The 27,992-nt window shown below is 31.4% G+C and overlaps 1 protein-coding gene across 11 annotated transcripts in view; it reads left to right on the forward strand.

Moving 5' to 3' along the window:
• The window catches only part of Dmd (dystrophin), a 2,205,817-nt gene that overhangs the window by 557,220 nt on the left and 1,620,605 nt on the right, over window positions 1-27,992 (forward strand). For 10 of the 11 annotated variants that reach the window (XM_058572890.1, XM_046425263.2, XM_046425265.2 and 7 more), the window contains exons 8-9: window positions 24,740-24,921; window positions 26,100-26,231. In XM_058572890.1, the coding sequence (XP_058428873.1) occupies window positions 24,740-24,921; window positions 26,100-26,231 (314 nt within the window). The remainder of the gene's footprint in view (window positions 1-24,739; window positions 24,922-26,099; window positions 26,232-27,992) is intronic. The other variant, XM_046425267.2, reaches the window with a different exon arrangement.

Consider the following 27,992-nt stretch of genomic DNA (forward strand, 5'->3'; position numbering starts at 1 on the left):
CAATTTCAAATTATATTACCATGTTATAATAACCAAGCATTATGATATTAAAACAAAAAGAGATACAATGAACAAGTGAACGGAATATAGAGCCCAGAACTAAACCTAAGCATATATGATTAACTGATATTTGACAAGGCCACCAAGAAAACACAAAAGATTATCTCTTGAATAAATGGTGTTGGGCAAATTGTATCCTTATGATGTGCCATTCATACAAACCAAATAAAAATGGATTAAGGATGTAAATATACCATCTAAAAACATAGATCCCCAAGAGGAAAATAGGAAAAGCTTCCTTAATATTTTGTTGGCAGATAGATAGATATTTAGTTGTGTAAGTTCTTAACATATTTTGGCTACTAATCCTTTATCAGGTAGAAAGTTTGCAAATACTTGCTAAAAACCTATTTTATATATATATATATATTTGCTAAGTCTGTTACATTTATTAAATTTCAGCTTTTTATTATTTTTCATTCTAATTTGTTATATATGACAGCAGAATGCATCACAATTTATATTATACATATAGAGCATAATTTTTCATATCTCTGTTCACAAAGTAGAGTCACACCATTTGCTTCCTTATATATCTACTTAGGATAATAATGTCCATCTAATTCTATTGTCTTTCCTACCTCCATGCACCCTCTCTTCCCCTCCCTCCCCTCTGCTCTATTTAGAGTTGCTCTAATCCTCCCATGCTCCCCCCACAAACCTATTGTGAATCAGCATTCTTATATCAGAGAAAACATTTGGCATTTGATTTTTGGGGATTGGCTAAATTCACTTATCATTATATTCTCCAACTCCATACATTTACCTGCAAATGCCATGAATTTATTATCTTTTAATGCTGAATAGTATTCTATTGTGTGTGTGTGTGTGTATATATATATATATATATATATATATATATATATATATATATATATATCGCATTTTCTTTATCCATTCATCAACTGAAGGGCATCTAATTATATATATATATATATATATATATATATATATATACACACACACACACATATACATATATACATATAAATACACATATATATACATACACAGAATATATATATGTATATACATATATATGTATACACACACCTACATACACACATATACATATATATAATTTTTTTTTAACCCAGTGGCACTTAATCACTGAGCCACATCCCTATCCCTTTTTTATTTTGTATTTTGAGACAGAGACTTTCTTCATTGCCTAGGGTGTTGCTAATTTGGCCTCGAACTTGCAATCATCCTACCTCAGACTCCTGACTTGGTGGGGCAATGATAATTTTGCATATCTTACCAAAAGCTCTTTAAAAATTCAATAAAGTTTCATACCTCACCAAAAGCAAAACAAGTGGGGCTACATCAAATTAAAATCATTCTGCACAGGATAGAAAATAATCAACAAAATAAAAATGAAGTCTAGGGCTGGGGCTGTAGCTCAATGGTAGAGTGCTTGCCTCACACCTGTAAGACACTGGGTTCAATCCTCAGCACTACATAAAAATAAATAAATAAAGATATTGTGTCCATAAAAAATATATATTTTTTAAAAATAAGCCTCTTGTTTTTTAGCAAGTATTTGCCAACTTTATATCTGATAAATGAGTAATATCGAAAATATGTTAAGAACTTACACAACTAAATAACAATTACAATGACAAATAACACAAAAAGAGGCCAAAATGCCTGAATAGTTGTGTTTTTTTTTTTTTTTCCAAAGAAGACATTCAAATGCCCAAGAGGAATGCGAAATTGTGTTTAAATTCACTGGTCATCAGGGAAATCTTAAAAAAAATTAATGTAAGTTTAATAAGTCAAACACAGGAAAAAAAGTGCTACTTGATTTCATTTATGTGTGGAATAAAAAAAAACAATTATGTGAATACATAGAAACAGAATGTAGAACAGTTGTTATGAGGGCTCAAGGAGATAGAGCAAATAGGGAGAAATAGGTCAAAGAATACAAACTTGTAGGTATATATGATATATAAAGCTAGAGGTCTAATGCATAATTAATCTTTTAATTTATTTAAAACATATTTCATCAAGATATATCTGACCCATTTTGAACATCTTGTATCATTTTCATACAGTAGAATTGGCAATTTATAAAATAATTTTTGTTTGCTTATTCAACACCCATGTTATAAGATAGTGAATTTAGTACCTTTTTAAGTAGTTCTTAGTCATTAAAACATCACTATGGGAGCAAACTATGTAAACTTAATAACATTCCCACATAAATAACTTGTACATTTGGATATGGGCTATGTAATAATAGTTTTAGAAATGTGAGAAATTCAAATTATTTTTCAGAATATCAAATAGGTACATATGTCTGTCACTAATTTTGTTAAATTTTTACAAATATATAAAGAATGGTAATTGAGACTGGCTTGGTGTTAGATGCTGAAAATACATTGTATCTAAGAGTTCATATTGTTCTCCCTCTAACCCTCAAAAAGAGAAAATAGAAAAGCTAACCACAAAAACGAATTTGGTTCAACGAATACTCTTTTGTAAGGTTTGATTTGACTTATAAAATAGCCCTGATGACTATTGAGTGGCTCAGCTCATGCACACCAAAGAAGTTATAGGAATGCTATTGATTTTTGTCTTCTCATTTTAATACTTTCCTTATTAATGAGCATCATGGATACTGTATTTCCTTAACATTTAATTTACCTTTTTAATATTAAAGCATTTAAATATGTAAAAATTGAGAAAAATCAATACTATATAACCTGACACAGTAAAATTAATTTATATGGCATGTACTATAAGCACACCCTGAGTTCAGGGACTCTGTCTTTCTTACATACTAGTTATCACTATTAGGTCTTGGAATACAGTAAGTGCCCATCCGTTCTGGGTGAATTATGTTTAAGAAAAACATTGATTTGTTAATCAGAAAGTAATGACATTGTTATTTCCTTAAAATATTTTTTAAGGAATTTCAGGTCCCTCAAAATGGTTTTTAATCTCTCTATAGTTTATGTATATATATGCATTTTTTTCATGGTAGGATAAGACGGTAGTATATTATAGAATTCACCAGGTTATAAAAGATCAGAGATTGAAAAAAGACATGGGCCATAAACTTTTTTTAAAATATTTTTTAGTTGTAGATAGATACAATACTTTTATTTAATTAATTTATTTTTATTTGGTGCTGAGGATCGAACCCAGTGCCTCACAGGTGCTAGGAGAGTGCTCTACCACTGAGCCACAACCCAAGCCTGTCTCATAAGCTCTAGAAGTATTCAAGAAAGCAATTGCACCCCAAGCTTTTAGACATTGACTGATTGATAACATTTATTCAGTTAAATAAATTAAAAGAAATACAACCAAGACTTTCAGGCAGTAACAATAGCTTAAGTAAAAACACATTTATTCAGTTAAATCAATTAAAAGAAATATGACCAAGAATTTCACACAGTGACAATAGATTAAGTAAAGACACAAAAGTAAATCTACATGTAATAGGCTGAAAGCATAATGTGCATTTGTACAAAATCTAAAAGACTAATTTCTGCCAAAATAATTTTTTTATATTATTTTACATTAAAATATATAAATGAATATTACCATAATTAGTTTAATTTTGCAACATATAGGTTTCATTTTTACTTGTTTCATTTAGTACAAAGGCACAGAGATATAGAATTATATGAGTATAATATTTTGGCAACCTATGTACAATTTACTGAAAATTTCATCTATTTCATTCTTCATCACATGGCACTCCCTCACATGGAGAAACTTCTAATGAGAAACTGAAAAAGAATCTCAGAGCTTAAGGCAATTTGCATTTGTCTTATATAAGCCTCTGGAAGCTTAGTTCTATCAAGATTATGTGCACCTTTGTAAAGCTTTCAATTTCAAGCTGTTTTTGTGATTCACATATACCCCAATTTAGTTTAATTATTTTTGAAATCATAAGAATATGTGGATGCAATGACTGATAAGTCGAAAAGAGAAATAATGAATGAAGATGTAATTCAGAGCTCTTGGTATGATGATCAAAACAGAGTAAGCAGGGGAAAATCATTGTATTCCTTATGAATCAGTTTTTCTGCTACTTTCTTCACCTAACTGTACACAAAGGAACCAAACTATTGTGTTATCAGGGATGTAGCTTCCCCTTCTATCTAAAGATACATCAATTAAAAATGATCTTTTTAATGAAGCACTTTAAACATGGATGATTATTAACTATTTACATATTAGTCTAAATTAGGATACAAACGTTTTAGCTAGAAAAATATATGCTTAAACTCCATCCAGATGTGCCAAGATTTGTGAAATATGTGCATATGTATGTATCTGTAATTGTTGTTTTACTGGTAATTGAATCTGGGGGTACTTTACCACTAAGTTACATTCACATTCCTTTTTATTTTGAGACAGGGTCTTGCTAAATTGTTGAGGATCTCATTAAGTTGCTGAACCTGGTATCGGACTTGTTATCCTCCTGCCTTAGACTCCTGAGTAGCTGGGATACTTGGCATAGGTGTACGCCAATACACCAGGCTTATTTTTAAGAGAAATGTAGAAAAACCTTTAAAAGAGAATGAAATTCAGAGCTTTCATTGAATTGATAACTTTATGTAGACTATCATTTGTATTAGAAGTGAAAATCAGAACAAAGAGCAAAATGCAACAGGTAACATTTAATATTTTTAAAGAGAATTTCAGGAAACCAGACCTAGTCACTCCTACCAGTAAAAGTAGAAATAATCTATTTAGCAGCATTTGCTATAATTCATTACCTTGTCCTTGGAAAAGTTCTTATTAATTAAGGAAAAGAAGGAAACATACTTATCTAGATATGCTACAATAATTCTAAATAAAATAATAAACAAACCAAGGATATCCCTTGTTGTTACTGTTGTTTAGAGTTTTTCTGGAAAACCTAGCCAATATTTTAGGACAAGAGAAATAGAAAAATAAGGTGTTTATACTGGAAAGAATGAATTGAAATATCAACTTTTGAAAACAACATGATTTTCTTATATTTAAAACCACTTTTAAAATTAGAAAATGTAAAGAAATAATATAATATATGCAGCATAGTTATAATTTTTTATTTTAAAGTCCACATATAAGCGAGATCATCAAATTCTATGTGTGGCTTATTTCATGTAGTGTAATATCTTCCAAGTTCATTCAGATTACAGCAAATGGCAGGATCCCCTCTCTTTTTAAGGCTAACAAATATCCCATTGGATATACATATGGAGAAAGAATAAACCCTGTTTACCAGGGTCGACGGTGGGGTTGGGCAATGCAAACAAGAATATAGATGTCAAAAGACAAAAAGGCAAATATGTAGGTTAAAAAATTCAAAATCTGATGCATAACAAAAGAGTTGTATTTAATAATAATGTATCATGTTCAGAAGTTTTGCTAAATTAGTAGATTATAGTTGCAAAATGGGTAACTGTGAAATAATGACTGTTAATTTGTTCCTTTATAGTAAGAATTTTACTGTGTACATATTTTATAACATCACATTATGTACCTTAAATATTACATAATAATATTTACTTAAAAATGAATAGTTACAAAACCAATAGATTTCTTAGAAGTAGATAAGAAAGCATAAGGACTAAGCAAAGTAAGCCAATCCCAAAAAAAACAAAGGCCGAATGTTCTTTCTGATAAGAAGATGCTAACCCATAATGGGAAGGGGGTATGGGGAAAATGGAGGAACTGTGATTGGGCAAAGGGGAAGGAGCGGGGGAAGGGGCTTGGGGGCAGGAAAGATGGTGGAATGAGATGGACATCATTACTGTAGGTACATGTATAACTGCATATATGGTGCAGAGAAATGAAAAGTTGTGCTGTAGTTGTGTACAATGAATTAAAATGCATTCTGCTGTCATAGATTCCTAATTAGAATAAATAAATGCATATTTTTTAAAAATAAAAGTATAGGGATTATTTGGAGAAAGCTTAAACTTATATAATTACGTGAATAGCAACATGAAAAAAGACATATATAATGACAATGTTGGTTCTTCCAAAATTATTCAATACATTCCAAGTTATTTCAATGAATTCATATGCATGCACAATCATACGTATCTACATGAATCTGTATTTTTACATAAATTTATATGTATACCAATTATTTTAGAGGACATACCAGAACCCTAGCAAGAAATAGAATTTAACCTCAGATGATTGAAATGAAGAGAATTTTATTTAAAAAATTGCAGAGTAATATAGTACCAAATAAGTGGCAGTGATTGAGCTAGAAAGGAGCAACAGTAGGAAGCAGTTATTATCCCCAGGGCTTCCTGGAAAGGAAAAAAAAAAAAAACAGAATGAAAAAAAGGTGAATGGAACTTAGAGCTACACTAATAGAGGAAATATTGTTCTTAGTAGGACTCAGGCGCTACAATATGCAACTCTAAAACAGGGGAATTATAGATGAAACATTTGTCTAGACTTTTCTTTCAATCTCCAGCTGGTTCTTCTCATTGACTTAATGCAAACTGGGATCTAGCCAAAAAATGATCACAGGAGCTGCAGTATGAAAGGGTCATCCACTTAGGGAAACTGCAGGGAAGAGCAGAAATGAATAGGGGTGAACACACTAAAAATAAATCATGCAAAAGGCAAGAGATCCAGTTGTTAAGATGATTCTAAATTTATTTTAAATGCAAATGAATGAAAATAGTCAAGAAATTACTTTTAAATTGGTGACTTGCTTAAGCAGATTCTATTACAAAACATTCTGACACAGTGTGACTTGATACTAGAGAAATAGTTTAATCATATGGAATAGATACTTGAAAAATTCCCTTTCATTTACCAAATGTAGTACCCAATAATGGTAGCACTTTATATCTGTGAGAAATAGTAAGTTAGCTAATAAGTTAGACTGAAACCTTTATCTGCGGAAACCTAGTGCCACAGCAAATACTAAAATAATTTCCAGATAACAATGTTTTAATATGAATAGGTAAAACTTTTAAAATACTATGTCACAATGTAATGGGATATTTTAATACTATTAAGGTGTTGTAAAACCTAGACACTATTAAAAAAAAATGCTTACATATTTAAAAAAATATATTAAGTTTTTTTCTTTGATGAAGGCAGCATTAAAAAGTAATAAAACATGACACATTAGGGAATTATATTGATAATAAAAATCAACAACCACACTATGATAAAATTCCTACAATGAATATTAAAAAAATTATTGAAGCAAAGTATTTAAACAATGACTACCTATTTTGGTCAGGTAATCACTTGAAAAAATTACCAGTAGACAATTAAATTAAAAATAAGCACAATGCCACTAATGACTAATGTAAAGTATAATATCCTGTGATTATGAGAGTTCATTGAAATGGTCTCTTTGTTTCTTTTGGGTGGAAGAACAACTTACAACATTTTAAATGGGAGTCTGGCATTATCTTTCAAAATATGAAATTGTATATATACTTGATCCTGATATTTCACATTTAAGAATTAGGTAGTCCTATTCTTATACTTATGTATATCTAAGGCAAATGTCTAAGGATTTTCACTCAAACATTGTTTATCATAGCTCCAGTATTTTCCATACTGTGGAATGCTAGGCAGAGATGTCTCTATCATTGGATTGTAGCTGACATAAAATCTGGGTCCAGGGGTGCTTGGGTTTCTTTTTAATTTTCTTCACTATTATAACCATAATGAGTGGTATAATCCTTGACTTATGATAGGTACCTAATAAATAGTTGCAAAGTTATTAATAAATGCATTAATGCATTATTGAAAAAAATTAAATATAATCAGTATGTGTGTATGTATGTTTAAGTTTTAAAGCTATACTTTGCCGAAAACGTACTTTTTGCCAGTCATTGTTCTGAATGCTGTACTTGCATGTTTTGTACTTGATTCTTTCAAAAACACACTCCCCCCATGTTACTGATGGGGATGAAGAAATTACATTCCTTATTTAAACCTATAGATCCACTGAGTAATGGAGCAAAAATTTGTTTTTATATTCCTGAGCACATTTTATGAAGGTATATAGAGAAAAAGATACATAGATGCATAGGTAGTGTACAGGTATTTGATCAAATTAGTTAGATGCATTGATAAATGGATGGTTGGATCAATATGTGGATATACTGATAACAGAGGATCTGCCAACAAGTGTTACCTCTAGACAATGGGACTAGAGTGTCATAGAGTTGCAGCATCCTTTCATTGTTCACTTTATATATTTCTGCAATATTTTAATTTTCCACTACAATAAGCACATATAGCTTTTATAATAAAAGCGTTAAAAAGCCAGATATTAGATACAAACTTATAAAATAGAAAAAAGCTGGCAGAGCTTAAAGATGAACTCTTGGAGCCAAGAGCATAATCCAATCCACTTTCTCTCAGAGAAAAATTTCTTGTAAAAAATCGGAAACTCATCATATTTGTACCAGAGTGAAAACAGGGTACATTTGTTCAATCCAAGTCCAGAATCCAAAGAGGAACTGGAGTTGTGGGTAATGAGTCAGACTTGAGAGGATAGAGTAATTGAGATTGTTATATACCAAGCTCTTGGGTTTGCAATCATCAGTAGAGACAAGGAACTTGGGAGACAGATATTTGAGAGAGGATGATCTTTCGAAATCCAGAAGAACCAGAAGATGTGTGAATTATTAGTATTTAGCTTATCAGTTTTAACCTTTCCCTGGCCACCAAAGGCAGGGAAGAAATTAAAAATTGCAAATAGTTAAAATAAACATATATTAATTACAATTAAAGTTCTCAATTTTCAAGTTGCATCTTACTCTTTGTCCATATATGTAGACCACATTAGCATGTTATAGCAAATAAAGTCCTAACCTTTGTCTAATCATTCCTTGATATTACTAGTCTCTAGTCAAAAAGGGTTACTTTTGAAATACAGTATATGTACTTATATATTACACTTATATTAGTGATTATATTATTTGTAAATATGTGTATAGCATGCCTGAATTTTCCTTTGTAACTGAATATGTTTCTCATTTTCATATTTCAATTTTAAAAATATTTTTAAATTGCCACTATTCAAGTCTGAGTTTTTGCAAGATGGCAAGGCTTTCATTTACTTGAATCTTCCAGACATTCAGGTATGCAGACACTTAGTGCAAGATTTCTGAAAAACATACCTCATCCAAGTTCTAAGGAGTTTAATTTTCCTACCCTAAGTCTGAGAGTACTTGAACATATTTTTTCTGTAGACATCAGTGAATGTTATTTTCAAACATGTATTCTATGCAAACCACTGTGCTATTTTGTGGAGTATAAGTCAAAGTTTAGAGACAATGAATAAAACATTAGTTTTCATGTGTCTTGAGTATAAACTTGAGTATTTTCAATCTGAATTAAAAATGTACTAACTTTGTCATCATCACTCATCTGCTTCTTGATTAACCTGCAAATGCTCTCTAATTTAGAAATTAATGCTTCTTTCCCTATCACTTAAAAAATCTGATCTGGTTCCTAGAGCATGAGATGTTCTTCAAATCAAGTCTCATTTTTGAATGTATGATCAATAAATTTAAAAAAAAAACCTTTTTTTTAATACAATAAGGAACTGAAGCACATTTTGCTTAACCTTGTCCAAGGTCATGAAATAAGAAAACTGGGATATACAAACAGAAGTCAATTTTTTCCACTTTAGTCAGACTATCACTTAGTGGTTGTATGACCTTGTGGTTTTTAAAAGATAATTCCAATTATTAACTCACTAGAGTGATGATGTTTAAATGAGGAAGCAATAAATATTCCTTGTACATAACTGATGCTCAATGCAAATTAATCAAATATGAAACAGAATTTATTTCATATAATTTTGTAGTAGATAAATATTGCCTACTCCTATTCTTTGCTAGAGTGCTTTCTTCTCCTTAACCAGTTCTCAATTTTCAAAGTTGCATCGTACTCTTTGTCCATATATGTAGACCACAAAAGTGAAACCTTATTTCCATCAGCCCTAATTAACTCTTCATTCATTCGTTTACTAAATTAAAAAATACTTAGTATGTACTATTTTTTGGTCTGTGGTTAAACAATTTAGAGAAAGTTCCTGTCCTATGGTTCTTACACACTTACGTTTCCATTGAAGATGGAGACATAGTTTGAGAAATGCATCAATAAGTGACTTTGTCATTTTGTGAACATGATGAAGTATAATTGAAATACAATTACATGAACTTAAATGGTACAAGTCAATCACAAGTTATGGCCTCTTGATTCAATTAAGAGATGCCACAAGCACCATATGTGTTAGACTGCTGCTAGCATAACACAGAATACTGTTTTATGGTAATGTTTTTATAAGTAGGAGTAGACTTTAAAATAATGATCAAAGTACAATAGACTAAATATATAAAGCAGTAACATATTTGTTTATTATAATTATTAAGCATTATGTACTATACATAATTGTGTAAGCTATGCTTTTATGTGACTGACAGCACAAGGTTTATTTACCCTAGCATTGCCAGAAATGTGGGTAATGTGTTGTGCTATAATGGTATGAGAGCCATATTGTCACTATGTGAAAGGAGATTCTTATGGGACAACCATCATATATGTCATCTATCATTGACCAAAACGCCCTTTTCTAAAATATGACTCAGTCATACAAGGAGAGAAAGAATAAGGAATTATTGAAAAAATAAAAAAAAAATAAGTTTGTAATAAGTGATGGAAAGGATGAAAGAAAGCAAAGGGAACAGGCTTCCTAAAATGAAGAACAAAGGCATCTCTGAGGAAATTCCATATGAGCTAAGATTAATGAATAAGAATGAATTAAACATGTAAAAGATGGATAAAATATTTCAAGTAAAGAAAGTAGCACATGTAAAGGTCAAGAGGTATGAAAAGGCATGTGGTGTCTGAGACAAAAATAAAGGTGAATAAATCTAATAAACAGTAGACAAAGAGAAAGAGAAATACCATTGAAGTACCAGCAGCTGAGTGTGCAAGATTGTGGCATGTACCACTTTATAGGACAGGAAAGAAGTGTATAGTTATTCTGAAAAAAACAAGGAGCCTTTGAAGGGTGTTAAGTACGAGGGTAATCCAAATTAATTTGTTATTTGTGTTTTTTGAAAATATCATTTCAGCTGTTGCAAAGAGAATGGATTGAGAGGCATGAGAATAGTTAGGATGGGAATATATTAATCTCAGAAGGTGAGGACCATAGCTTGGGTTAGATAGTAATAGTGAACATGAAGACAGGTGGATACACAATCCTTTTTAATACAGAAAAGATAATACTTCGTAGTAGAACAAGTGAGGGAATGTAGAAACAAAGAAAAACCAGGGATGTTTCTTACATTTACACCCTAATATAATGTATGAATGTTGTTACCATATTTGAAGATGTAGATAAATGGAAGTCTAATGATTTTGCAGAGAACAGAGAGCCTAGTTTTGGATGTAACAAATTTGAAATATCACTACATAGATTTCCTTTTTATCATCTGTCTTGATCTGACAGAAGAGATCTCACTTGGAGACTGGTATTTGGAAATCAGAATTTTAACAATATGGCAGGGTGGGGTTGGGGACATGAGCAAGTGTAATCACTAAGATTAGAAGACATTACCTAGGGAAGAATGAAGGTAGCTAAAGAACACCCAGATCTATCTTCTAAACCTCTTCAAAAATTTGTTTCATTTAAATCGTTAGAGGTAGAAGGAGAGCCTGGGAAAATGTGGGTAGATAAGGAAAAATCCTGAAAATGTAGTGTCAAAGAAGCCAAGAAAAACAAAGCAGTTTAAGAATGGAAGAGTGCTACTGGGAGCTATAGATAAGATGAAGATAGAAAAACAGCCATTAAGCTTGGCAACATTGTAGCCATTAGCAGAGTTGACAGAACCAGCTCTCTGATGTAGTATTATCTAGGGAGAAGCCTGCCATGCTCATCCTCTTTAAAATATTGACCTTACTCATCCCTTATCCATTTTATTATTCTCTATGGCACTTAAAATCTGAGAAGCCAGAGACTTGTTTTTATTTATTGCCTGTGTCTCAACTAGAATCTAGGCTCCAGGAAGGCAGGAACTTTAGCTTTCTTCAGTGCTGCATTCCTTAGCATCTGACAGAGTATCTGGCATATATTAAATGGTAAATTAACATGAACTGAATGGAAAGGGCATATAGGAAAGTAGATACATAGAATGTAGCTGAAACATTTCAAAAGTACTTTTGTGGAGGGGATCAGAGAAACAGAAATATGTGGAAGAAGATGTGAACAATCCTATGAACCTTGGTATATTAGAACCAGATCATACATATTCATGAGAGCAGATTGTTAACTAATCAGAAATTATGCCTGCAGGTTGGTAACCCATTGGCAAGTTGAAATCATTTATATCATGGAGATTGGTAAACACAACAAATCAGAGATTTTGTTGATATTATTATTTGTTTTTTTTGTTGTTTGTTTGTTTGTTTGTCTTTTGGAAAACCAACTTACCAGTATACCTCTGGTTTTTAAATTTTCTTTGTCTTGAAAGTGGGAACTAGGAAAACAAGTTTGTAGGCTAAGGACAAATTGATGATTCAATAAAAAATAAGTTTCAAAGTACAAGTAGAGATGTTTGCTGTTATTTGAATGACTAAATTTCAGTTCTAATAAAAAGAAAGTAGGTATACACATCAATATTCATGTCCTATGTATAAAAATGAGGGATTTTTGCTGATAATTAATTTCCAAACATCATACATAGAAGTATAGAAAAATAATCTAGCTCCCTCACAAATTCCTATGTTCTTTATTCCACATTATACCTTCATTAATGCAGCATTTTTCAACACATACATATCAAATTCTATTTAATATTTATAAGAATATAATTTATTCAAATTTAATATGTACACATTTTATTAAAATCAATCATTTGAGTTGTTTGATGCCTTTTTAAACATCATTGATGACATTATTTTATAGAAAATATTATTCCTTATTTTTTCAGATTTGTTTATTATCAGATTTTTGATGCTTCTTTGTTCACTTGTACCTTTCTCCATCATTGCTTCACATTTGATTATCTTTGCTTCTGTGAAGTTCTAAATTGTATTATTTTTCACTTTGGAAGTTATTTATCATCTTTGCATAGTATTGCATTGATAATTGGGAAGCCCTAATTACATTGGTGAAAGCCAGAAACCCCAAACTCATACTCAAATGAAATTCTATTAGTACTGTCAAAAGTAGACTATATTTATGTAAGTTGAAAATAGATGAATTCTAGATAGGGAAGAGGGATGGGAGGGAAAGGGAGGGGGCAGGGGATTAGCAAGGGCGGTGGAATATGATGACCATCATTATCCAAAGTACATGTATGAAGAATCTAATTGGGTGTCAACATACTTTATATATAAACAGAGATATAAAAAATTGTGGTATATTTGTGTGATAAGAATTGTAATGCAAAAAAAACCCCAAAATATATATATAAAGGCATGAATTGTCCAGCTGCCAGCAGATAATAGCCAATTAAATTTGTCACATGAAATAAACATCTTCATTTGGACCCTATTATTTATCAACTGTCATTTCTAATATTGTTAAAAAATGAATAAAAATAGAATATTTTGTGTTAGTAAAGATGATAGAGACTGGGATTATTTAACTTCACTTTTTCTAGAAGTAGGAAAAATAAGTCAATTTGGTTAGGTCAAAAGCAATGCATAAAAACAGCAGGTGACAATTAAGGAAGCAGAGTTAAATGTCACTGCGTCAAAATACTTCCTTCTCAAATGGAAACTCCAATAGTTTTTCCCACAATAGGCTTGTAGAGAGAATTGTAAGAAAGTACAAATGTTTTTCTATCAATAGTCTCCCACATTGTCTGATCAGCTTCCATGTGTTAGGTCAGGTTAGCTTGTATTATGATGGTTTTAGAAAATATGTACTGAAAAGTTGTTCTAAGGTTTTAAAAGGCCAAGAGTATTTTTAAAAATTAAACATCCCCTCCCAGCCCAATAGAGTATTGGAAGGGGAATGGAAGGGGGGCTAGTGAGAAGACAGGTGAGAAAGGGAAAATATTAGAGACTGAAATGGAGCAAATTATATTCCATGCATGCATGATTATGTCAAAATGAACCCAAATATAATACACCCCATAATATAATGATTATGTCATAATGAACCCCAATATGACTCACCCCATAATATAACAATTATGTCAAAATGAACCTCAACATAATATGATATACCCCATAATATAATGATTATTTCAAAATGAACCCAAATATAATATGTACTCCCTAATATAATTAACCCCAGTATAAGTATAATGCACCAATTAAAAAAAAGTAAAACATATTCCTACAGGCTACACACATAATGAATAGCTAGCAAAGAAACTATTTTTAAATTATTTTGCATTTTGGAATTGAAAATTTAAAACTAATATCTCAGTTTGATTAGTTGCTCATCAGAGACCTTTGATCTTTAAAACACTTTTCCACTTAAAGGTATTTTATGAAACTTGTAGACAGCATCAATTGAAAATTTCCAATTAATCAATCTTTCCCTATCAGCTCCTGTGCATTTTTCTTTATCATTCTACGAATATTTGATATGAACACTGTATAATTCAGATTCCTTTACAAGTCCCCAAAAAGAGCCCAACAAAGAATGCATTTGTGAAAACAACTCTTTTATACAATGAAACAATTTCCTTTGCCACTGGAATCAGTGTTCCATGAGAAGAGATCTCTCGGCTCATTTATTTACCTATCTTCAAAGTATATAATATAGCATGGAAAAAAGTAGTAACTCAATAAATATTGTTAAATATAATTTCAGTGTCTCATACTTTGAATATAACACTTCATAATCAATAACATCACTTTCAGCCACCATTATTTATTAGATTGAATATATGTGGTTTAAGTTGTATCTGAAGATCTATGTTAAGGATTTTTTTTCTTGGTTAATATTCAGAAAGCAGAAGTAGTTTTAGTTTATCTTCTTTTATCAGTACATGATTTTGATTTTTGCTTTTGTTTTTCCATTGTGTCCTAAGTAACCATGATGTATTTTGGGCCACCGTTTTCTACTTATACCAAGATGATGGTGATAGACTTCTGTTAGCTGTACCATAAGCATATTGAAAAGAATAGTTGCATGTTTTAAAGATAAGATGATTTAGTGTTTCTCATGGATAAATTAAAGCCATTGCTTTTTATTTTTATTACTGTTGTTATGAAACTGAATCATCTTCATCAATGCAAATTGTGTTCATTACTATATTTTATAGTCCTTTAATGAGAAGCATTGTTATTAGATGATAAAAGCAACTACTTGGATCAGTGAATGAAATACTAAAAATGAATTAATTAAAGAGTACTTAATTTAGTGAATCCAGAACATGTATTGAATGATGTTCAAGAATTTAACATGAGAGGACCTGTGCAAATGATTTCTTCTTATTGAAATATATCAATTTGATATAGTGACATGTAAGTGGAAAATTACAAGTATCTTGAATGCAGTGATGAATGTAATATATTGAACTGAAAAATAACAAGCAAACGCTTTAATGATTTAGTCCATTGTTATACTTTTAACAACTAAACTCTAGCATTTGGAACTAGATGACTTTATAACATAAATTTCTTCATTTTCAAACATCAAATGATAACTCAATTTATTTCTAGCAGTAATTTCTTTAGACTTTTGCATCTTTGTAGGTGGTTATTTTTGCAATCATAAGTTTCAATTGTGCCAACATATATGTCCTTGTATTTTCATGTTTAGAACTATCTGGCTGTGTCTAGGTTAGGAGTACAAGTTTCTTATCTCCAGCTCATCTGTTCCCTTCTCTTTCAAATAGGGATTTTATTAATTATTTATTTATTTTAATTGTTTCGTTCCTCATGCAAACTCTGGGAAATGATCCAGGTTTGTTCTTATCGTAGTTGCTAAAAGAAATTCCCCCTCTTAAAACAATAAAACTCTTATAAGGCTGACCTACCAAAGCTTTGTGAAGGCACATTTATACATGTTGTCTTTGAAATCCTGCTTCTTTCCAATTACACATGCTATGCATTATAATCAAGTATTTCACTTCCTGACTTTCTCTGGGAAGAAAGCTGACCTCAGATTTTGACAGTGGAGACTCTTGTTTAGATTTCCCAGAGGTGTTTCAAGGTTATGCCTGGCAGCTGGCTAATCGGACTTTCCTGAGGGTGACTGCCCAAGATAAGAATAGTTTTGTGGAAGGCACCGGTTTCATAACAAACTCATTTGCATTGACATTTTTGGGATGAGGGCATAGGGAATGCAAACTTTGAGAAAGTTTTATTGTCTCCTTTTGGATCTTTGTGGATTCTTTATTAACACCATAGAATATATTTATCTAATTATAAAATTAATGTGTGTTGATCAGAGAATTTATAAAATATAGATAAGATGAAGTAGCAAAAGAAAAGCATTTTCATTGCTACTACCATATCCACATTGCTAATATATTGAAATATGTTCCCTGGTCTGTTTTTCTAAAATTGTTATGACATTCTACATAAATTACAGATTTTGCTGTTTTGATGTTATTTCATAAAGTATTGATTTTAATATATTGTTAAATATTCTTTAAAAGTAAGATTTGAATGGCTTTGTACTATTACTACACAGTTATATATTCAGTCATTCTCTATTAAGATGTTTGGGTTGGCCTGCTTTAATTTCTGCATTATAAATACTGTTTAAAGTTTCCACGACATTAATAAAATCTTCATTCAAATATCTGCCATTTCCTATGGGTCTATTCCTAAACGAAAATTACTGGAACATTCAAAATGATCATTTTAAGGGTTTTCTTTTTTTAACTCCTTGATACTCAGGTTTGAACCCATGGCCTTGTAAATGCCAGGCAAGCACTCTACCACTAAGCTACAACCCCAACTCTGATTTTAAGGTTTTGATAAGCACTGCCAAAATGTTTTTCATAAAGACAAAAACAACTGGTACTCTTTAAGTTAAATAGGAGTCTTGCCAAATCACTCAAACTCTTGCACACTGATTGTTATACTTTTATAATTGTTTGTTAATTTGAAAACAAATAAATATGGTTTAAAACTCACATGTTTATTTAATTTGCCTTTTTTGATTACTGCTGAAGTTTCATTTTTATGTATATTTATTCTTGTTATGCCTCACTTAAAGAGAAATAACTACTAATATAGAAAATGGAAATACTGTTTGATAACTGAACCACATTGATCAGAGTTTCACCATAATTAATTTGAAGTTCTGGGTCTTCAAATACACTAAAAGCATTATCTGGGAGAGTGAGGGTAAAGATATGAGGCAGTATAGTACAATGACTGGTTTGTAATCTGATACTGACTAGCTTTTGAACTTGCCACAAAACCATCTTGGGCTTCTATTTCTTCATTTGAAAAATGATGGCATTTCACTAAATGATTTGTTTCATTGTACATTCCAATACAAAATACTGAACATCATTGCTTGAATTTTATTAAACAATGAGACCATAACCCACTATCTGAAACAAAAGCACAAAGCTGAATTTATTGCTTACTTATATAAGAGGAAATTATAGTTCCTTAGCCAAAGTTTTTTTTTTTTTTTTTTTAAGAGTATTCCTAGATTTTGAGGGAAACCTAAAGGAAAAGAGATCTGGGAACATTCAGAGATGGGAGTAGGTTGATGTCATCTTTGTAAGTATGATTATTCAGATGAAACTATTATTAATGGATTTACTTTCTGGACTTCATGTTCATTGGGGTAAAACTACTCATAACTGGCAGACTTTCAGAAGGAAGGTATAGGGATCCATGGTAACAATCACAGAAGCAGCTAATTGATTTAAATTCCTGTTGATGGCTACTTGTTACCATGGCTACAGAACAATCAGTTTTCCCTTTCTTCCTTCTCCTTCTTCATCTTATTCTCAGTTTATTGAATTTTTTTTTTTACTCTCAGGGCTTAGCACCGGATTTTTTATACAGGCATTTCCAAAGAATGTGGAATAAATGACTTGAAAATTGAATGAAGTCATTTTGAATCTTAGAATTTTTGTGATGCTTCCTTGTATTCCATTCTTTCTATACACAGTATTATTTCTGTTCTCTAATAACTCCTGTCTTCATTATGGTCTTTGCCTTCTATTTACCTCCAGTTTTCTCTCCATCAATCCATTCTGCATATAACAGTTGTATTTTAATAAAATTTTGATAGTGTCATACTCCTGTGCAAAAGTAATTAGTGGTTCTCTAACCTATTGGACTACAGCCAAGTTTTCTATTTTGCTGCTGATCCCTCAATGTTCCACATGCAACTGACTTGTTTTATCATATTTTTCACTACTTCTCCCTCTGGCTAAGAAAGTCAAAAGCACTATTCCCAATACATGTTTAATCATTTCCTACCTCTGCACCTTTACTCATGTTATTCTACTACCTCAAATACTCTTCCCTCTTTCTTCATTTCCATACTTATAGAATTCTATACATACTTACTTAACTTTCCTATTTATAAATCATTGATCCCTCAATGATATATAACTTTTTTTAATATAAACATGTTTAAGCACTGGTTGTACCAAATAGAGGAACACATTTTAATTCTATTCAGCAATGAAATTATTTTGTACTTTTCTTATTATTTATTATTCTTAATTTTGAGTGGAATCCATGAAATCTCTTTTAATCTCCTAGATAATCTATTAAAATTCTTTGAATATAAAAGATCTTCAGCAATACATATTCAAGGAATTAAAAATATGTTAGAAGTTCTAAATCATTTTCTTTTAAAAAGAACTATTGACCTCTGGCTTCTGGCCCCATAGAATCTAACATGATATTAGAGGTAGGACAGTAATAATTTAAGGTAAAACATTATTAGTTTTGTTGATTAAGTGTACATTTATTGTAATGACTGATATTTATTTACCTTTGTGTTTTTTTCAGTTTTTTTATTATTTCTAATAAGTTATTCATGACAGCAGCATGCATTTTGACACATCGTACATAAAGGGAGTATAACTTCTCATTTCTCTGGTTGTACATGATGTAGAGGTAAACCAGTTGTGTAATCATATATGCACATAGGGTAATAATGTCCAATTTATTCTACACTCTTTCCTACCTCCTACCCTCCCTTCACTCCCATCTGTCTAATCCAAATTACCTCTATTTTTCCTTAGCTCCCCTCCCATTAGCATTTGCATATCAGAGAAAATATTCAGCCTTTGGGATTGGCTTATTTCTCTTAGCATGTTATTCTACAGCTCCATCCATTTATAGGGAAATGGCATCATCTCATTCTTCTACAAGGCTGAGTAATATTCTACTGTGTATATATATATACCACATTTTCTTTATCCGTTTATCTGTTGAAGGGCACCTAGGTTTGTTCTATAGTTTACCTATTGTGCATAGAGCTGCTATAAACATTGATGTGACTGTGTCACTGTAGTATGCTAATTTTAAGTCCTTTGGGTATAAACTGAGAAGAGGGATAACTGGGTCAAATATTGGGTCTATTCCAAGTTTTCTGAGGACTCTCAATACTGGTTTCCATAATGGTTTCACCAATTTGCAGTCTCACCAGCAATATGTGAGTGTACCTTTTTTCCCACATTCTTGCCAAGATTTAGTGTTTCTTGTATTCTTGATAATTGCCATTCTAACTGGAGTGAGATGGAATCTCAATGTAGTTTTGATTTACATTTCTCTAATTGCTAGAGATGTTGAACATTTTTTTATATTTTTGATGATCAATTGAACTTCTTCTTTGAAATATCTGTTCAGTTCCTTACCATAGTTATTGACTGAGTTATTTGTTCTTTTTTTTTTTTTTCTGGTGTTAAGTTTTTTGAGTTCTTTATATATCCTGGAGATTAATGCTCTATCTGAGGTATGTGTGGTAAAGATTTTCTCCCCTTCTGTAGGCTTTCTCTTTATGTTATTGGCTGTTTACTTTGCTGTGAAGAAGTTTTTTTAGTTTAATACCATCCTGTTTATTGATTCTGGATTTTAATTCTTGCACTACAGAAGACTCATTAAAGAAATCAGTTCCTAAGCTGACATAGTGGAGATTTGGGCCTACATTTTCTTCTATTAGGCACAGGATCTCTGTTCTAGTGCATAAGTCCCTGATTCACTTTGAGTTGAGTATTGTATATGGTGAGGCATAGGGGTTTAATATCATTGTGCTACATATAGATTTCCAGTTTTTCCAGTACCATTTGTTGAAAAGGCTATCTTTTCTTCAGTGTAAGCCTTTGTCTAGTATGAGATGACTGTATTTATGTGAGTTTGTCTCTGTATCTTCTATTCTGTACTATTGGTCTATGTGTCTATTTTGGTGCCAATACCATGTGGTTTTTGTTACTATGGCTCTATAATATAATTTAAGGTCTGATATTGTGATGCCTCCTTGCTTCACTTTTCTTGCTAAGAATTTCTTTGGATATTCTGGTTCTCTTATTTTTCCCAGTAAATTTCATGATTGCTTTTTCTATTTCAATGAAGAATTGAATAGGATTGCATTAAATCTGTATAATGCTTTTGGTAATATGGCCATTTTGACAGGGTTAATTCTGCCTACCCAACCAAGAACATGGGAGATCTTTCCATCTTCTAAGGTTTTCTTCAAATTTCTTTCTTTAGTGTTCTGTAGTTTTCATTGTAGAGGTCTTTCTCGTCTTTTGTTACATTGATTCTCAAATATTTTATTATTTTGTGGATATTGTGAATGGTGTAGTTTTCCTAATTTGTCTTTCAGTGTAATCATCACTGAAGTATAGAAATGCATTTTATTTTTATTTTTTTTACTTTATTCCAATTTATTATATATGACAGTAGAATGCGTTACAACTCATATTACACACATAGAGCACAATTTTTCATATCTCTGGTTGTATGCAAAATATATATTCATACCATACATGTCTTCGTACATGTACTTAGGGTAATGATGTCCATCTCATTCCATCATCTTTTCTACCCCCATCCCTCCTATCCCTTTTCCCTATCTAGAGTTCATCTATTCCTCCCATGCTCCCCCTCCCAGCCCCACTATGAATCAGCATCCTTATATCAGAGAAAACATCCAGCATTTGTTTTTTGGGATTGGCTAACTTCATTTAGCATTATATTCTCCAACTCCATCCATTTACATGCAAATGACATGATTTTATTCTCTTTTATTGCTGAGTACTATTCTACTGGGTACCACAGTTTCTTTGTCCATTCATCTACTGAAGGGCATCTATGAGTGTTAATTTTATATCTTGCTACTTTGCTGAATTCATTTATTAGTTATAGAAGTTTTCTGGTGGAATATTTTGGATCTTCTAAATATGGAATCACATTTGGGGCCTCTGATAAATGCAGATTCCTTTAATTTCCTTATCCCTCCACTGTGCTGGTAGAGGAACTGCCTGGCTGTGGCAGAGGCTATGCTGCTGGGTTTTTTTTTTTCCCTTATTTTGTTATATCCAATCTCCTGAGTCCCAGATCTACTCTGAATGTCCAGATGTTAATTCCAGTAAAGTCCCCACCCGCCACTTTTTTGTTCACCCACCTTGCAGAGAATCTGCCTGTCTGCTTTTTTGGTTTCTCACCCTGGAGCAGCTAGGAAAGTGACCTCCTCTATCCTATCATCTTGAAAACCCTAACTGATATTTATTAATATTTACTTTCACTCTATTACAATTTGTGTTATTTCCTTGGGGCAGTAGTGATAATGCCTAAATAATTTTTTAATAATTTTTCTTTTTTTGTTATGGCATATATTTGAGGCCAAATATACACACATACACATCTGTAAAACATAGCAGTGAATAGGCAAGGGATCATTTTTTTTATAATTCAATGCATTTCTCAATTAAGACACTCAACAGAGCTCTAAGATATCATGACATGGTAAATTGACTTGTTACTTATAAGAAGGAAATAAAGCAATTTTTTTAGTAGTTGTAGATGGACAGCATGCCTTTATTATATGTTTATTTTAGGGGGTGTGCTATTGATCGAACCCAGAACCTCACAAGTGCTAGGCAGGCACTGTGCCACGAAGTTACAGCCCCAGCCCCCAAATAAAGCATTTTTGAATTTCAAGTTATAATCATTTGTTCATCATACTAGGAAAAATACTTGAAAAATAATTATAAAATGACTGGGAGATTTTATATTTCAGAGTTACAAAGTTGATAGGATCTTAGTTATTTTTTAAATTGAAATATAGAGGTTTTATGTATTAATGGGGCACTATGTAATATTTCAATGCATATATTATATATATATAATTAGAATTTCAAAATCAGAGTAAGCATATCTATATTCTCAAACATTATCACTGATTTGTGATGAAAGCATTCCAAATCCTTTCTTTCAACCTTTTTGAAGTAATCAGTATATTATCATCATCTCTAGTCACCCTGCTGTTCAGTAGCATATCAGAACTTCTTCCTTCTATTTAACTAACTTCATATTTATTGACTCACATTTCTGCATCCCTCCTTCCTCCCAATTAGTAGATTTTGAAGAAAGGTAGCATTCATGCTCAAAATATTCTTTTAATTATTTATAAATAGTACTTGAAAAATATTATCTTTAATATCTGTTGGTCAGTGATTAAATTTGCAAATACGGCACAGAGTAAATGTATAACTTTGTACCCCTTGGTCTTTGTACATCGAAGTGCCCAATGAATATATTTTTGAAAAAATTATTTAAAATCCCAATGGTAGATGATATAACAGATTAGATGCATTTTTTTTAACTTGCTACCCTAAAGCTGTTCCTCAGGCCACCAGTTTTAATATAACATGGTAGCTTATTGGAAATGCAAGGCTTCAGATTCCACCCTTGACCTACAGAACCACATTCTGTAGTTTAAAATGGTCCCCAGGTGATTCATATGCACATTAAATATTAAGAAGCACTATATACTTTGGATAGAAGCAGACCAAGGAAAATTAATTTTTTCTCCTCTCTAATTCTTTTTAAAAATACCTTAAAAATAGTAACTCTGATTAATTTATGGTCCTACTTACAAAGGATTAAGTGACTTGTTCAACCTCCTTTTGTGCTAGCAGACTTAAAATTTTACTCTTGACTTTTTCACTCATAATCAGAATACCTGCCTATAATATACATATTTTAAAGATATCTTTCAAGGTTATAGTTAAACTCAGATAAATATGTGGAGAGAAAAATACATTGTTACATTGCCTCAGAGTTACCTTGGCCTCTTGACAGGACTACTGGTATCCTTTTTTGTCTTAAAATTGATTAAGTAATTATTTAAATTGATAAGTAAAAATTATATGTATGTATCATGTATATAATCAGATGTTTTGAAATATGTGCACATTATGATACGGCTAAATCAAACTAACATACTCGTTACATCATATTTATCATGTTTTTTTTGTGGTGATTGCTTAAAATTTACTTGCTTAGCAATCTTTAATGATATAATACATTGTTATTAATTAGGTCATAGAGTAGATCCATTGAACTGATTGCAACTAACTCAAATTTTAAATCTATTGGCCACTATTTTCCCAATCTCCCCTCCCAGTTTCTGGAAACCACTGTCACTTCTTTCTGCTTCTTCAGGTTCAATGTTTTAAGATTCCACATATTAATAAGATCATATATTATTTGTGTCTCTGTTCCTGGCTTATTTCACTTAGTATAATGTCTTTCAAGTTCATCCATGTTGTTACAAATGGCAGAATTTACTTCTTTTTAAGGACTGAATAGTAAAATGCAATTATTTACATTTTACTATTTCTAGAATTAATGATTCACTTCACACAAAGGATATTTTTTATATCTTGTTTCCCTGGGGTGAGCACAGTGGGTAAATTTCAATGCCAAGTGGCACAAAAATCTTTCAAAGGAGTTTCCATTTTATATATGGTATTACAAATTATTATTGATAATGCACACTTAACTCACTGAATATTGTATATGATATTCACTGGATATCACTCCCTGGATATAGTAAATGACATGAAGTCAGTGTCATTCTATGTGGAGGACTTTTAAATATATTTTGAAAGTCCAAGAAGGAAAGTAACATCCTACTTTAACAGATGCACCATAAGGGAAACAAATATCATTAATATACTTAGTGAATATTACTAATCATTATCCATATGATATATGGTGTTTTATTTTATTTTATTTTTTGAGGAAATACATGGCTCATTTTTACACAGAATCAGAAATAGCTCTTTACATACTTTAATACCAGCAAAAATGTAATAAAGAGGTGTCAATTTTGTTTACTAGGAGCCAAGTCATTAAACCTTTTTGTTTAATTGTTTAATCACAAATGCACCATCTTAATTGACATGCTAATATAACTTTCTGTGGAAAGGAAAGTGTAATTTTTAATTTTTGTTTCTAATGAAAGGTAGTCTCTTAGATGGGTGAATTTTGGCAATTTGAGTTAGGAAAGAGAATTACGGAATGAAGTTTTTATGTGAAGAAGCAAAAGAAATTAACTTTAGTGCTCATCTCATTGGTCTGCCAAATTGCAGGGATATTTTAGGCCTGATTATCATGTTCTAATTAGTCTCTAGAGGACATTCATGGACAATCGAGTGCTCATTAATCTGTCTTCTTCCTGTACCATTGATTTGTTCATTACTCTTTCAGAGTCTCAAATATAGAAACCAAAAATTGATGTGTGGTGTTAATGTGCTTACAGATGTTGCTACCACTTATCCGGATAAGAAGTCCATCTTAATGTACATCACATCACTCTTCCAAGTTTTGCCTCAACAAGTGAGCATCGAAGCCATCCAGGAAGTGGAAATGTTGCCAAGGTCTTCAAAAGTGACTAGAGAAGAGCATTTTGAATTACATCATCAAATGCACTATTCTCAACAGGTAAAGGATTTAAATGACAACTAATATCAAAGATGTTTTCTACTTTATATACATTTATATACATTCGTAAGTATCACACATAAAAATACCTATTTAATGCATGCATATATATACACACACATATATCACCATATGTATACATAGCATAATGTGCATATACATAGAAAGTCAGTGACAAAAAGAGATAATGCAAGCCTTTAAATTTCTGATATGTACTATATTATTTTTAAAGCATATATTAAAATACTCTACTATTGATAATCACTGCATTATAGGAATATAGAATACAGAATATATTGCATTTAAGTTATATGCATATTTAAGTTGAAAAAAAAAACAAAAGGCAGGCTTATGTGCATATTAAACTTCAAACTCTCCATCCAATAGAGTAAAGAGTAAATTACCAGAGCAAGAACAAAGGCAAAGTCTCTGTTTAATATTGTACTTTAAAATTTTTTGGAGGCAATTTATTGATGCATTAGCAATTTTTAATTATTAAAGGTTAATATTATTGAAAAGTGATTAAAAACATTTCTAATTTAAATTAAATGGAGAATACATGTGATAAAATTATTTATTAAATCATTTTATAGACTGCAGCGGGGTTCTTCCATTAATTGGTTTGTTCTTGCTCTCAACAGTGGGAAATTTTGGGTGTTTTCTTGTATTTTTCATAGACAAAAACAGTGATGAAAAATCCTTTAGCAAAATGTCTGCTGAAGGTGTGGAAAGTTCTTAAGCCTAATTTTCGCACTCTACTGAGCTAGTTCTATATTTAGTTTATGAAAGCTTCAGTCCTTTCCAGGGTATTGATCTGATGAATTTTGCCTTGTTTACTTTGGGTTCAGAGAAAATTGCCTTTGGATGCCTATTTTTGTAAGACTGAAGACCATCATACCATATATGTACTGGAGTTGTGTCTCTCTGAAATGTTCATGGTTCAAACCCACCTTCATTATCTTCCCCGATTATCTGTTCTGCACCACAAGAATTGTAAGCATCATAATTCTTGGGGTGTATCAGTTTCTGATATCACTTATTTGTGTTTAGCATTAAATATTTCATCCATCATTTCCATTTAATGCTCTATTTTCTGGCATGTTGGAAAGTAGTCCTTCTAGGGTTACTTACCATGTATCCTCCTGTCTGTCCACCCTCCCCAAAACCCTTCTCTGCAGATTACAGTCAGTCTAGCACAGGGCTATGAGCGAACATCTTCCTCGCCTAAGCCTCGGTTCAAGAGCTATGCCTACACACAGGCTGCTTATGTCACCACCTCTGACCCCTCGCGGAGTCCATTTCCTTCACAGGTCTGTCAACATTTACTGTCTTCTACAAAACAGAGAACTCTTCCAAGATAATCTGACTTTGCTTTTGTTTGTTTGAAATTGTCAGCGCTTTTTTTTTCCCTCTCTTCAGGCTGTTTTTTTTTCCCCCAGTCTTATCAGATTCTCAGATGATGCTTTGTTAGGTTTAGTATATGTTGATTCTTCATTAATGAAGATGCTTGAAATAGTGACTTGTACTTTTATGATATAATTACTTCTAAGGTTCTCTTTCACAAAGGCTACCAATGATTATAAAGAACATGATGATCATTAAAAGTTTTATATCTGTAACTACAAAAAATGTGGATAAATACATGAACATTTCTAATTATAATATTTGGGGGCTTTTTCTAGAAATCTGATCTATAAATGAAACTAGAAGTTTTTATATATATTTATTCTCTTAAAGTAAGTTTATGAAAAATATAACTGCAACCTTCTTCATATCATCTCTTTTAATTTTGCTTATTTAACATACACACACACACATATAAACCTTGCATATAATAGTATTTGAAGTATTTATTAAAAAAAAAAGTCACACCAGAACCAGGTCAGATTCTATGCACTGTTTAATAGTTTCTACATGAGGGATTTTCTCAGTGGAGTTTTCCACTCTTGCAATATTGTAGAAAAATCTAAAAATATAAGAAATCATAGCCTTGTATGTGTTAGAGCATGGAAATGATACATACTAGAGTTGCTAGATTTGCAAGAATTTCTTTCTTTTTTTTTTTTTAAAGCTTCATTTGGCTCATTAGAGTAGCTTGAAAAGTTCTTGAGGAAGTGTTTTTTATAAGAACTGAACTATGAAAAGGAGTTTAGAAATTATTCACATGATCCTATTGGTAAATTTGAAAGTATACATTTTTTGGAGACTCATTGATTTTTTTAAGGTAGTGTTGTACATATCATTAGCAATTCACTTGTCAGTTAATTGATGTATGAGGCTGAAAATTCTAAACTGTGGAAGATTCCCCCAAGGAAACATTTATTTTAGTGCAGAGTTACGCCTGTATCCTTGGCTAGTTTCTTGCAAAGCCAAATAAAGGAGACTGAGTGAGAAAGATTTTTGTGACTCAGCCTCATCTTCAATTCATTTTCTAAGTTTTCAAAAAGATGAGTTGTATAATCTTAAACAAGAAACAACCAGTTTCCTTATTAGCAGTTAAAATAACAATTCTGTCACACATTATTGAGTGTTTTCATATAAGACACATGTGAACTAATTTAATCCTTCTAACATCCCTTATGGGTGGGAAATACTATTTTAATCTCCATTTAAAGTTTAAATCTATCTATTCTTCCCTTACTCTCTAGGCTCTTTTTAATCACTCTTATCCCATGAAAACCACCAACACTTACAGAGTAGGGAGTACATCCTAAAATAAAGGGGCATAAACCAAGAGAAAGATATAAGATTTTTCCCCCTCATTATCCCTTTATTGAATTGCCTTTTCTAGAAGGGTTTCTCCAATGTCTATTCTGGCAGTATATTTGTACCTCATTACCACCTCATTAAGGCATTGCTCAGGTATGACTCCTTAATGAGATAATTGTAAATGGACTTAAATTTTGCCAAACTGTATGCTCAGTCTATTTTCATGTAAATATTACTAAATATATAATATTTCATAAAACATTCAGTTGAATTTGCTTATCTGTGTTATTTAACATAGGCTATTGAAATAAACCTCTTTTTTTTAGAAGAGAAGCAGCACAAATCATAAGAGATAGGTAATG

Source organism: Marmota monax, unplaced genomic scaffold, assembly GCF_021218885.2.
Source record: "Marmota monax isolate L192 unplaced genomic scaffold, Marmota_monax_Labrador192_F-V1.1 WCK01_AAM20220418_F8-fsc00075, whole genome shotgun sequence".
In the NCBI taxonomy this organism is placed as follows: Eukaryota; Metazoa; Chordata; class Mammalia; order Rodentia; family Sciuridae; genus Marmota; species Marmota monax.